The sequence below is a fragment of the Lagenorhynchus albirostris genome, chromosome 4, assembly GCF_949774975.1.
Source record: "Lagenorhynchus albirostris chromosome 4, mLagAlb1.1, whole genome shotgun sequence".
NCBI lineage: Eukaryota > Metazoa > Chordata > Mammalia > Artiodactyla > Delphinidae > Lagenorhynchus > Lagenorhynchus albirostris.
This window is the reverse complement of record NC_083098.1, coordinates 98,629,667-98,643,614: the sequence shown is the minus strand read 5'-3', so window position 1 is coordinate 98,643,614 and position 13,948 is coordinate 98,629,667. Positions and strand designations below refer to the sequence as shown.

The following is a 13,948-nucleotide window of genomic DNA, read 5'->3' as shown; positions in this document are numbered from 1 at the left end:
CCAGATGTTTATTAAGCAAAGATTCCCTTTCTAATCTGCTCCCAAATTCAAGGCAACTATTCTCTTGGCTGATGCTCAGCTGTATTATTATGTGGGTCACAGTTAACTCTCCACATTTTCACTATCTAATTATTGTTTATGGTTTTACTTTGGATCCTGTACTTCAATTACCTACTCTATATTGAACAAACATACTAAGTCTCCCTCTATTTATTATATCTTCCATAAATTGTATTGCCCATCTAGGATAATGGGTATTGCTTGCACATTTGTAACATTTCAAATAGCCTAAATTTTCTGATAGTTTAAGTGTAGGGTGTGCTACTGTGGGGCTTGAATACTGCATATTGGAAAAACAATAGACTTCTTGAGTTCTCCTAGCCGTGTGTTTTTATATTAAAGTTAATTTCCCCCTTGGTGGAGACTGCCACACAGTAATGACTATATCATTGAAAACTCTATGAAATAAAGCGTATTATCCTCTCAACTGAAAACTCTTCCTAAACATTTCCATTTTAAAGGAAAAATCTAACTACTGAGCAAACCAAATTTGCAAAGAGAATTTTCATTAGCATTTGGCTGGTGGAGAGGGGGGTCATTTCTTTCTTAGAAGGAGGGAAACATGGCCACAGAGACTCAGGGCATCGCATCATCCTCCTTATTCTTGAGATTTGCAAAGGCAGATCTGTAACTGCCAGGAAGTCCCTGGGTTGCCTATTATAAACCGTAATCAGCTAGAACTGATTACTCAATTCTGGTCATTTTCATCTACAAACAAATTCACAAGTGTCCCAGACAAATATGGATGGGCTGGCAAATTTAAATTTCAAATGAAAAAATATCTTCCTGTAATGAGTTCACATACCTTTTATTTAGACTTCCAAATGCCAGCATAATGTGATTAATTTTGATGTTGTTTCTTTGCACCACTTATGAGAAATCACATCATCAATCATATTATCAAAATTAGATGTGGAGAAGACCTAGCTTGTCACCAGGACCCTTCCCTGTGCCAGTACAGACTTGTTTTAGCCAGTCTGCGGTACTTTTTAATATTTTCTTCAATCTAATATTAAACTTCCCTTGTGATCATGCATTTACCATTTCCATTGTAATGACATAAATATAAAGAATGAGAGTTGGTTTTCTTAAGAGGATGCATCTATGTTTATCTTCTCTGCCTTTTCAATAAAGAAAGCTCATGGTGAACATTTAGGAAATAAAAATAAATCCAATATATTGTGATCAATAATTTCAACTATGATCAATAATGACCTCTAACATTTTCATAGAATTTGTACATATGTTATGCAAATTATACACAATACAGTAGTTGTTATATGAGTAACATTTTTTTTAACATCTTTATTGGAGTATAATTGCTTTACAATGGTGTGTTAGTTTCTGCTTTATATCAAAGTGAATCAACTGTACATATACAAGCAATATTCTTTTCACAAAAATTTACTGGGTGTCCTTACAAGCCTTCAATTTGTTCTCTCTCTCTATATATAAATATATATATATATCAACATATATATATATACACACACACACACGTATATATACATACACACACGTATATAAAGTACATATAGTATATCATATATATATTTACTTATGCTTTTAAAATCAGTTTATTGAGAGTTTATCAAGCAGTTTTAACTTATTGAGGTATAAAGCTAAGGTGTTTCTATTTTTCTCTGGTATCTGTCTTTAGACTTGCTCTGTCAAATTCTCTTCTCACATCCTTCAGTGAAAATTTGCATACATTTTGATTATTAAAATTTCAGTCCAGATTACAATTTTGAACTCCAGTCTAGGAGTGCAGATGCTGGAGCCATATTCTATTGATTTCAATGCCAGAACCACCAACTACTAGCTTTGGTTCCTTGACTTAGTCACTCAAACTCAAATGGACTTCATTTCCTCAAAAATCAAATGGAGATAATAAAATAACCTACATTATATGGCTCTTCTATATGTAGAGAACTTGGAATATTGCCTGGAATAGAGTGAAAGAAATATGCATTATCTATTAATATAATAATTGTTATTTTCATTATCATTTTATCGCTTCCCTCAACACATTCTTATGTCTCAAAGAGATCTGATTTTGGGAAGGGCCATTACTTTCCCTCTTCATTCTATTCTAGCATCTGCCCTTTTTCAAACCCTCAGGAATCAGGAATGGGAAGGGAGGTAAGTGAGAAACCATTTTCTCAGACTTGGTTGCAGGAAAGTTTCCCTTATCTCACTCTGGCTTGGTACCTACCATTCACTGTTGGTGTTTCTGCCAATGTATTGATCTCCACATGGAAGGTGTGTATAATTTTACTGAGTCAGTGATCAGCTTTAACCTAACACTTTCTATTATGGTTAGTCCATTTAGAGGAGGAAGTCATGCCTGTCTCCAGCTCTTATCAGCAATTCATGCCTCTAACACGTTCTCTTAGTTTTGAACACTTGGCCAGCCCAGGTTATCTGCTTCTACCTCAAAGCTTTGGGCTCTTTGGAATCGGAATAGCCGTTTTCTTTATCAATGTTTTTTGAGGGCTGCAGAAAACTGGGATAGGGTGGAAAGCTGCCCCGTTTTCTTCCTAGGCATACTATATTGCGATCCCTTTTTGTTGTGTTGTCAACCCTCTCACTTTTAGAAATCTCCAGACAATAACCAGACCTCAGTATCAGTGCTCTTGTAAGCCCCTAACCTTCAGAAAATGCAAGTCATTCTCTCCCAACAACTCTTTTACACTAGTTAATTAATTATCTAGTAGGAAACAGAGATGTAAGTTCTCCCTCTTTTCATACAATGCCAATCTCTAAGAAGAGGTTTCTTCCTAACACCATGACTTAGCTTTGCGAAGGAGTGGAAAGGCACTTTCTTTTTAACCATAAACACTACCTTGCCTAGGATGGCAACTAACTTTTCCTCTTTCCAGTATTATTTTTTAATCAGAAGGGAATTGTAGAGCATTCTGTTTTTGGCAACTGGTAGTAAGGCCAGTTCTGCTGCCTTAAAGAAAGACTTGGAAGGAGCTGTCAGGATACAGTTGTTGCAAGTTCTCTTTTGCATGTAGGGGACTCAGTACAGATTTTCCTTCATCTTTGGGCATCAAGCACTAAACCCAGGGAAAAAGGAAAAATCCCACTCAATTTTGTGTTATACATTTATGTGTGACTTATAAATCATAGCATGCAATCATTAAGCATATGTCATATATTTGTCCAGATTAATACCAACATTTTAAAGATTATTAGATGGCTGGCATTGTAGTAGACTCTCTACTTATGTTCCCTGCTTAATCATCCAAACAATGTTATTAATCCTTTTTATACAGAAGAGAAAGCTAAAGCTGAAGGGTGCCCAGTTCCAAAATTCAGATTTAGTATAGCACTTCCATATATATGGAAAAAATGGACAAGAATAATATATGGGGATAGACTTTAAAAATTCTATAGCTAATGCGCCATAACTAATATTTGTATTTTGAGATTCACAGAAAGGAATCAAGTCAATGGATCAAACCAAGATCTTTGGTTCCGCTGTTTCTCAGTGGCCTTTAGTAAGTGCTGCAGCAACAGCCTCTTAGGCCTTGACAATTGAAATTGTAGTATCTGTGTTCTTAGGCACCATAATCACCATAAAAATGAACATAAGACCCAGTCTCCTCCTTTTTCAGAAACAGGACATAGGAAGGACTCTTCTTCCTAATCATAGCAAGTCAACCATATTGGGAGAGGTGAAGAGGGGAAAAGTTTCCATCTGGCAAAATAGGAACACTATCAGGAAATGTGTTGGGGTGTGAGAGTGAAGGGGATTTTTCTTATTGTCAGCGAATGTGACACTTTTTATAAATAAATAAATGCACATATACTTATGACCAATGTAAATATCACATATTATCCCTTGGGACAGAGAGAAAATGCAGCTCCAAAGCTTTGTAAGCCCGGTGATTTTCAAAAAATCATAATGATACAAGTAAATTTGTGAATAAATTTTAGGGAAGCAGTCAAGCAACAAATAATCTTTCATGTGTACTTGAGGGCTCAAAAATGGTTATAATCCCCAGCTTAGGCTCAAAAAATTGTTTGGTGGTTCTCGCCAAAGTAAGAGTTAATTTCATTTCTCGTGGGCCCCACCTGCTAGAAATGCTGGCGTGGTGGCAGAATGCAATCATGTGCCCAATTAGGCAAGCAGTTGCCAGCTTCACCCAATGCAGTACAGGTGCACCATCTCTAAAACACAACAATTATGCAGTTTACTTACATCACAAGGATACTGTTGAAATTCAGTTGAAAAAATGAAGAGGGTAGAGAAGGCTATCAGAAGGCCAAACAACGAAGTGAAAGGAATCTCAGAGTGGGGTGGGTTTTAGCTATGTAAGGATTAGAAATAATTTATCAATATATAGTACACCTAGCATACAGTAGTTCCTTAACAAATGATGGCTGCATTATTATCACGTTAATTGTTCTTGAGCTTATATAACCTAAGTGACATAAATATACATTTTTGATTTAAAAGAAATGATTACAGAAGGCCACTTCATTGCCTTTTTTGGGTAATCCAAAGGTAAGTCACAGAGGAAACTGCTGTGTGAAAGAGTACTGCTCGCTCCATTTTACTGACGAGAAAACTTAGTAGGGGTCTGTTTAGTCCTTTAGGGCTCCTATAACAAACGACCATAGAGAGGGTAGCTTATAAATAACACACACTTAAATCTCATAGTTTTGGAGACTGGAAGATCAGGGTGCCATCATGGTCAGGGACGGGCAGAGGTCCTGTCCCAGGATCAGACTGCTGAATTTTCACTGTGTCCTCACATGGGGAAGGCAGGAGGGAGCTCTGTGGGGTCTCTTTCATAAGAACATGAATCCCACTCAGTGACTCCCATTTATGTGCAGAATTAGCACTCCAGGGTGGTGTAGAGAACTCTTCATACTCTGGCCTTGCTTTCCTTCTAAAATAGTCATCACCTCCCTTCTATGCCATAATCATAACCCTCTGTATTTCTCACCTGTGTCTTTGACTGTGACAAAGTAGCTGGTGTCGACTTAAGCTCATATTCCTCCCTGCACAGTATGTAGTTATCACTAGGTGTCACTTCCCAGACAAGGTCTACATCTCCCAGTCCATCTGCATCAAGGTACAGCGCGAGACCAGTTTTTACCCACGGAACGTAAGCAGAAGTGACTGGTATCACTTCTTGGCTAAAGCTCTTAGAAGCAGATGTGCCTTCTCCAAGCTCTTTCCCCTTCCACTTGCTGGATGCAGAGTCCTCGAAGTCCCAGATGCTGAAGTCACCAGTTGGAAGGACCCTTCATTTTAGAAACGTCAAGTTAAAAATAGTGAATTCCCGGGCTTCCCTGGTGGCGCAGTGGTTGAGAGTCTGCCTGCTGATGCAGGGGACACGGGTTCGTGCCCCGGTCCGGGAAAATCCCACATGCCGCGGAGTGGCTAGACCTGTGAGCCATGGACGCTGAACCTGCACGTCCGGAGCCTGTGCTCCGCAACGGGAGAGGCCACAACAGTGAGAGGCCCGTGTACCGCAAAAAAAAAAAAAAAAAAAAAAAAAAATAGTGAATTCCTGATCAGGAATGGCCACTGTGGATTGTAATGTAAGTGAGAAATTAATTTCTATTTTGTTAAGCTCCTGAAAATTTAGGGTGTATATTTAGTTACAATAGCTGGTATGACATAACTAATACCTTGTTCCATCTATCCAATCTATCTAGCATGTTCTTGCCACTCCAGGTATCCATCATTCAAAGATGATCTTAAATGCAACTTCTTTGGCATCTCCTCCTAAATCCCTCAGTCACAGTTCATACCTTCCTTCATTACGTTTCCCTAGCTGGTTGTCTTAGGTTATAATTAATTCTGTCCATGGAAGCACTCACCACTAAATTATGAGCTTCTATGGGTAGGAACTCTATCTTAATCACTCCATACCCTCCAGAGAGTCACACACAGTATCTCACAAACAGTAGGTGCTCAATAAAAGTCTGTTACATTCAACCGAATGAAATCGAATTCATATATCTGAAAGATTAATATGTTTCTTTCATTCAAGATCTTAGGGCTGGTATAAAAAAAGAAATCTATTACTTCAGTCTGACTCTTTAACTTGGCAGATTAGAATGAAATAAAAATGTGTCCTGGATAAAATGAAAATGCATTGTTTTACATAAGATATAGCAATTTTGAGAAATACATTGATTTAATGTACTTGGGTCTGTGAAAAATCTGTTGGTTTAAGCTAACTGCCATTAGCTTCGATTAAAATGCATTGATTTGGGTAAATGTTGGTTAGGATAAATGTTACCTGACTGTGGGAAAAAAAAAAAGCACAACATTTGCTTAAGCTGGTGTTGGAGTGCAGGCAAAGAGAACGGAGGTGGCAGAGCAGTTGTGGGGGAGTGGGAGGGGGATGGGGGGGTGGGGAGCGTGGTAGCCAGCCAGGCAGAATTCCTCCCTGTGCCCTGCTTCACGGGAAGAGGGCCAACTGGGGTGGCCAGTTAGGGGGTCACTGAACTTTGACTTTATGTTATCTACAATCCATATGTGAGTAGAGTAGCAATGAAACAAAAGTTTACTGAAGTTAAAATGTTTCTGAAAAAGGCCCAATCAGGTCAATTCCATTAATTCACTTAAAAAGTGAAATCATTCAGCTGAGTTCATAATGACAAAACAACCAGGTGTAGTTGGGAGACAGCATTTCTCACTTTTTGACAAATGGTTTTAATGCTTTTATTAGATTGAACAATATGACAAAGCCATATTTTGTGGTTATAAAAAGTTGAATATTGGCTATTTCATATGGTTCAGCCCAGTAGATACTGCCTAAGGGTCATTAGAGAAAGAAATAGATTGTATTTTTTTTTTTTGATATTCTTAATTGTTTCTCCTTCTGATCTTTGAGGGCAGGGAATACACACATACACACAAGCACATGATACATGCACATGTACTCACAGACATATGCACACTCTTATTTATCCATCATCCATCATCAATTTATCATCTCTGCATTTACCATCCCAAGGAAGTAAGGGTCTGGAACATAACAGGTACTCAGTAAATATCTGCAGAAGGAAGACAGAAATGCAGGCATAGAGATGTTAAGTGATGGCAGATAAGATTAGAGCAAAGGCAACAAAAAAACAATGAAGAATTTCAATTAATTTATTTAACCATTTAAATGTTTTTCATTGGAAAAATGAATTTTCTTCTTTTTCTATGTGTTTTTCATGACTGGAAGGAACCAGATGTCTTGGCAATGAATACTGTGTAAAACATACATAAATTAAGCAAGTGCATAACAAGGAAGTCTCATTGTTAAGGGTGCAGAGAAGATGTCAATGAAGATTGGGGAAAGGGATGAAGACATCTGGGTAATGCAGAAGTAGGAAGTGGGAGGGTAGTAATTGTAAGGATGTATATGTGGGGTATCTGGACAGGCAAGGGTCATTCAGAGGGAGGAGTCAAAAAATACTCAAAATATATGAAGTAACATATTTCAAATAAAAAAGGAGAATATTTCAAAATATAAATAGGAAAAGAAAAAATTAAAGGCAATACGTTGGTAAGTTTCATTTCTTTCCTCTTTATCTTCTCCTGTTTCTGAAATGGGATACAGTTATTGTTTTAGTTTATTTGTTTTAGTTTATTTTTGTTTGTTTAATTGCAGAGACTATTTTACCTGCAAATCTTTCAAGCCTACAAAAAAGGTGTTATCTTAACTGTTTGTAAATGTCAAAATGGTTCATCAGGCCCAAAGTTTATCTCCATAGTTACTAAACAGCAACAACCAGCTCTTCTGAACACTGATGAGACTTGAGTTCTACCATTTTAGGTTCTGACTACCTATTCCTTGTTAAAAATTACTCCACTGTAATTTCTACAGTGGAGTAGAAGTTAGGAGAACTGACTTTTTTATCATAGGTTCTGTTGCTAATTTCTGGGCAACATTTGACAGGAGCCCTTTAAACTTTCTGAAGTTTTTGATCTAAAAATTAGAGATAAGCATAATCATTTTGTTTTATGACGGTTGTAAAAATAAGATAAAATGGTGTTCAGTATTCAATAAATATGAAAAATCATCACTGAGATCCCACAATGAGCAGGTGATAATGCAGGGCAATTTCACATACTTTACCTTATTTAATCCTAATGGTAGCCCTCTGATAGACATTATCTTCACGTTTAAAGAAATGAGGCTCCCCTGTCAAAAGGTAAGCAATTTGTCCAAATGTAAGATAGGCACTTAGCAAATATTTTATGAATCAACTGATGAATTACTCCCTAGTCCCCTCCTTTGGCATTCCTCACATTTAATTATTTACATAAAGTAGAACCTTGCCAATGTAACAAAGTGTGTCTAGGGGGAGATCTATGCTAAATAGAAAAAGTGTGAATTATGAAATATTTGATGAGTATAAATTCACCCAAATTTCCTTGCAACTTTAGAGCTCTGCTTATTTGATCAACTTTATGGAGTACATGGTCATAGGGTGTAAATAGTACACAGTGATACCAAATTTGAGATTTTATCATTATAATTATTATCTAAGATTATTTGATATCCATTCATTCATTCAGCCAATCAACAAATGTTTAAGGGGCTAAGTAGTGGGAATTCAGTGGGGAACAAAACTAGGTAGTCCTTGTCTTTGGAAGGTTTCTAGAATAGTGAAAGAGATGGATATTATTCAAATTGTTACCCAAAATTTGTGAACTTGCCATTGTGGTAAGCGTGACTCTGCTGAGAGAGGCTATAAGAGAAAGGTTTACCTCAGTGAGAGAGACAAGGAAAAACTTGAAGTGAAATATGAGAAGTGATATGAGAAGGGAGGTATGTCCAGGGCAGAAGGAATGGCATAGAAAGTGATCTCTAGCAAGAGAGAAAGCTGGAGTGGTGAGAATAAAGAAATTTATCCTGCAGCAACATAGGGGGTCAACATTGGCTCCCTCTGTCTTTTCCTTTTCCACAGAACCAATCAAGAGATGCAGAGGCAGCAGATAGATGGAGATCAGAATGAGTAGGGGTAGCACAAAAGGCTAGGAGCGTCACTCAAAATGAAATACCCTTCACAGGGAAACAGATGGAGTAGGGGATAAATAATCCCCTCCCCCAAAAGTTGAAGAAAATTGTTTTCAGGTAGAGGATAAAGATGGAGGCAGGGCTGGACTGCAAAAAGCTGGTCTTGTAGGTGACTTCAAAGAAACCTATCTTTATCTTAAGAGTAATAAGAAATTAGTGAAGGATTTAAGAGTATAGGTTATAGATGACATTTTGAAAATCTATTTCTAGCTGTTGCAAGGAAAAAAGATTGGAAAAGGAGAATAGTTAGGAAATGATTGTGGAAATATAGGCAAAGAGTAGTTGGACTAAGGTGGTGATGGTCAGAGTTGCAATGGGAGACAGACAGGCATGAGAGCTATTTAGTACATAAAATGGACAGGATTTGTTAAAGGCTTTTGAAATGGGGAGTAATGGAGATATTGAAAATGACATGTCATGGAGAATGATGAATGGTGGTTTGATTTAATGAAATTGAGGAAACTGAAAGAGAACCAAGTTTGGGGAGAGAAGATTTCAAGTTAGTTTGACTTGACTGAGTACTAGATGCCTTTGAGAGTGGCCAATCATTTGCCTCCATATTAATGTTTCAAAATTAATTTATACACTTGATTTATCTCAGCCATATTGTTTATACTACCTAATTACATGGCAAACGTTTTTCAAGTCTACCTGTCAAGTAATCATTATAAATTTCATAATAGTGGAATATAAATCAATGTGCCTTTTGTGTTTATAACTCTAAACTGCTGCTCTATTCAGAGATTATTCTAGATTTTTGAAAAGTGAATTTTTTTCTGCATTTATTATTTATGTGTTTTGTTTCTGTGAAGTAATCGCCATGCCTTCTGGGCAGCTCTTAAGGAAACCCTATTTGAAACAGCATAGTGGGCAATCTTTCTTGAGTCTAAACAGAAGTGAGTTCTTTACGCTATCATCACGTGCAGGCAAGTTTTTCAAGAAAAGAGGCTTGGAATGATTTGCGTAGGACCACTGAGTTTAGAAGGAGCTGTGATTTCATTAAGCTCACCTTGCCTTCCAGTAAGGCCACAAGAAAAACATCTCATTAAAGAAGAATGTGCCCTGTGTTTAAATAAAGCTTATAAGAAAACTCCTTTACTTCTTTTCCTAGGTCTTCCCCAAAACTTATACACTATTTGTCACCTCAAAAGTTTTTCTTTACTTCAAATCTAAGATCTACCTACTGGTGGTAGAATTTACTTCTTTTTCTTCTCCTTTTCCTTCTTCTATTTTTTTTCCTGAATGAGTGGTTTTATAGAGGTAATTTTCAAAGTTTAAATCTATCAACTGTTTAAGGAAAATACACAGAGCTAAAGACTATTGCATTTTAAGTGGAATCTAAAGAAAAAAATCACTCACAGTAGTAGCTTAAAATATTTTCATGGAATTTGGGGGGGGGAATATTCAAGTGTAAAGAAACATCATAATTTCTAAAGTAGTTCATGGAACTCAGACATAGATAACCCTCAATTATACCTACTAATGGAGGAAAGTCTGCATAGAGATATGAAACCTCCAACCAGTAATTTCAAATGTCTTCACTAAAATTTTATGAGGGCAATATCTGAACTGATTTTCACTACTGTTCTTTTCTTTAGCCTCTGCCCTTCTGGTTAAGGAGCTTCTAACAATCACATTGATGCGCTTAATGTCAAGAAGAATAAAAGAAGGAAAGTGAAAAATGGGCAGAAGACCTATATAGACATTTCTCCAAAGAAGATGTACACATTGCCAACAAACACATGAAAGAATGCTCAACATCATTAATCATTAGAGAAATGCAAATCAAAACTACAGTGAGATATCACCTCACACCTGTCAGAATGGCCATTATCAAAAAATCTACAAACAATAAATGCTGGAGAGGGTGTGGAGAAAAGGGAACCCTCTTGCACTGTTGGTGGCTATGTAACTTGATATAGCCACTATGGAGAACAGTATAGAGGTTCCTTAAAAAACTAAAAATAGAACTGCCATATGACCCAGCAATCCCACTACTGGGTATATACCCTGAGAAAACCATAATTCAAAAAGAGTCATGTACCACAATGTTCATTGCAGCTCTATTTACAATAGCCAGGACATGGAAGCAACCTAAGTGTCCATCAATAGATGAATGGATATAGAAGATGTGGTACATATATACAATGGAATATTACTCAGCCATAAAAAGAAACGAAATTGAGATATTTGTAGTGAGGTGGATGGACCTAGAGTCTGTCATACAGAGTGAAGTAAGTCAGAAAGAGAAAAACAAATACCATATGTTAACATATATAGATGGAATCTAAAAAAAAAAATGGTTATGAGGAATCTAGGGGCAAGATGGGAATAAAGACATAGACCTACTAGAGAATGGACTTGAGGATATGGGGAGGGGGAAAGGTAAGATGGGACAAAGTGAGAGAGTGACATGGACAATATATACACTACCAAAGGTAAAATAGATAGCTAGCGGGAAGCAGCCGCATAGCACAGGGAGATCAGCTCGGTGCTTTGTGACCACCTAGAGGGGTGGGATAGGGAGGGTGGGAGGGAGGGAGATGCAAGAGGGAAGAAATATGGGGACATATGTATATGTATAACTGATTCACTTTGTTATAAAGCAGAAACTAACACAACATTGTAAAGCAACTATACTCCAATAAAGATGTTTAAAAAAAAAAAGAAGGAAAGTGAAAGAAGACAGAAGATGACTGTAGAAGGTGTACAACCCACAGATTGAATTCTATACAAAAATCAAGCCTCATATTTATTTACAATACGTTTAAAAATACAATTTTGTGTTTTTGTATTAACTACAAAATATATTACAACATTCTTCTCTATCACATAGAGACTGATGTGAGAAGACACCTTATTGGGCCTAGTAATTCCCACTCAATGCCCTGAAACTTAAAAAACACTCAGCTCTGCTGTAAAAATAATTCTACATTGGACTCAGGTAACATTTCCTCTGACAGTCTTCCAGGGCTGAAAAATTTATGGTATCTTCATTGTTCTATTGGGATAAACACATTTTAGAAACACTTCAGCTTTGCTTTTGTTTTTATTGTGTCAAACAACAACAAGAACAACAACAAACAAAAATACAAAGTATGAGTACAAGATTACTCAGGATCCAATCATTCTGATAGTTATTTCAAGGGCTAAGATAAATTATCTGCAGTTATATGGAGACTATATGGCTGCATGGACCAGGAGATTTGGTCTGTCTTAAAGATAGCTTTACATTTGTAGTGAAAGCCATTTCCATGAAAATGATAATGAAACAGTACTATTTTATTCTGCTGGTATTGATTAATGTGCATGATATGTCACATTTGATTCCCATTAAGATTTGAAACACATGAAATCTAAGATTTCAAGCTTTAACAACACAGAATCATGATATCTTAGAAACAGAGAAGGCCAATCTCCCTTCAGTGCAGCAATTCTTTGTGAAACTTCCAGGACAAAACATAGCTGAAGCCTCTGATACTCCCACGGATGGAGAACTTACTACTTCACCATGCTAATTGTTTCTCTGCAATATTGCTATGTCTCAAACAGTCTACTTCATATGTATGCAAGTTTATCCTATCTGTTGGTCCTATTCCTCTGGGGCATCACAGAGTACATTCTTATTTCCATAGCCACATTTTCAAATGTCAGAAGACAGCTAGACTTGTTCCTCCAATCATTTCTTAGAAAAATAAACACAGTTCCTTCCAGGACTTTATGTAAGACATGATTTTCAGCTTCTTGGTCATTCAGTTTTTTCTGATCTAAACATGCTTTATTTGGTCAATAACCCTCATGGGACAAAATAATACCCTATAGGTGGCTCTAATTACAGGCAGTATTTTGAAGCTATCATCTCCCTTACTTGGGATGCTAAAATGCCATTAATTTAAAGCAAAATCCTCAGGTGGTTTTAAAATTAACCCTATTCAAAATAAGATATCTTTTATATTATTCTCTTTTATAGTTCCTCTTTTTAAAATGATGTGAAATGTACATGCATTAAAATACATAAATACTAACTATGCAGTTTTAACATGGTAATACCTGTTTAACCAACACCCTCTCGCAATATAAATATTTGCACCTCTCCAGAATGTATCCTCATGTCTCTTTTGAAACAATTCCCTCTAGCCCTAACACAAGGACAACCCCTGTTCTTATATATTTTTCTTTATCTTAGTGCTTCCTGTTCTTGAACTCAGATAAATTAGGTTTGTTGAGTCTGATTTCTTTTGCTCAAAATTAAGGATGTGAGATTCATCCATGATGTTTTTTGTATTAGTTTGTTCCTTTTGATCGCCCAGCGGTATTCCACTGTATGATTATATCACAATTTGCCAGTCTTTTGCCTAGTTGATAGAATTTGGGTTGTTTCTAGAGTTCTACTATTGTGGATAATATTGCTATGAATTTTTGTGTACAAGTCTTTGTATAGATATACATTTTCATTTCTCTTGGGAGTTGCCTTGCTGGGTAGTATGAAAAGTGTATGTTTAAAATAGAAGAATGATCAATCTATTCTCCAAACCATCTGTAATATTTTGCATTCGTACCATTATGTTCCAGTTGCTCACATCCTCAACAGCATTTGGTAATGTAAATCTTTTTATTTTAGCCATTCTAGTCAATAGGATGGCCATGCACACTGCTTTGGTTTGTCTGGGACAGTCCAGATTTATGCTTGATGCCCAAGTTTAATTCTCTCTGTCTCTCCCTCTCTCTCTCTCTCTCTCTCTCTCTCTCTTTAGTGAGAACATTTAAATTCTACTCTCTTGGCCAATTTCAATTATACAACACAGTGTTATCAACAATAGTCACCATGTTATCTATTAGAT

The 13,948-nt window shown here is 36.7% G+C and overlaps 1 protein-coding gene across 1 annotated transcript in view; it reads right to left on the bottom strand.

The window, feature by feature from the left end:
• The window catches only part of LOC132519109 (nucleolin-like), a 72,143-nt gene that overhangs the window by 37,835 nt on the left and 20,360 nt on the right, over positions 1-13,948 (bottom strand). Inside the window, exon 2 of the mRNA XM_060147052.1 lies at positions 5,022-5,322. Coding sequence (XP_060003035.1) covers positions 5,022-5,322 — 301 coding nt within the window. The remainder of the gene's footprint in view (positions 1-5,021; positions 5,323-13,948) is intronic.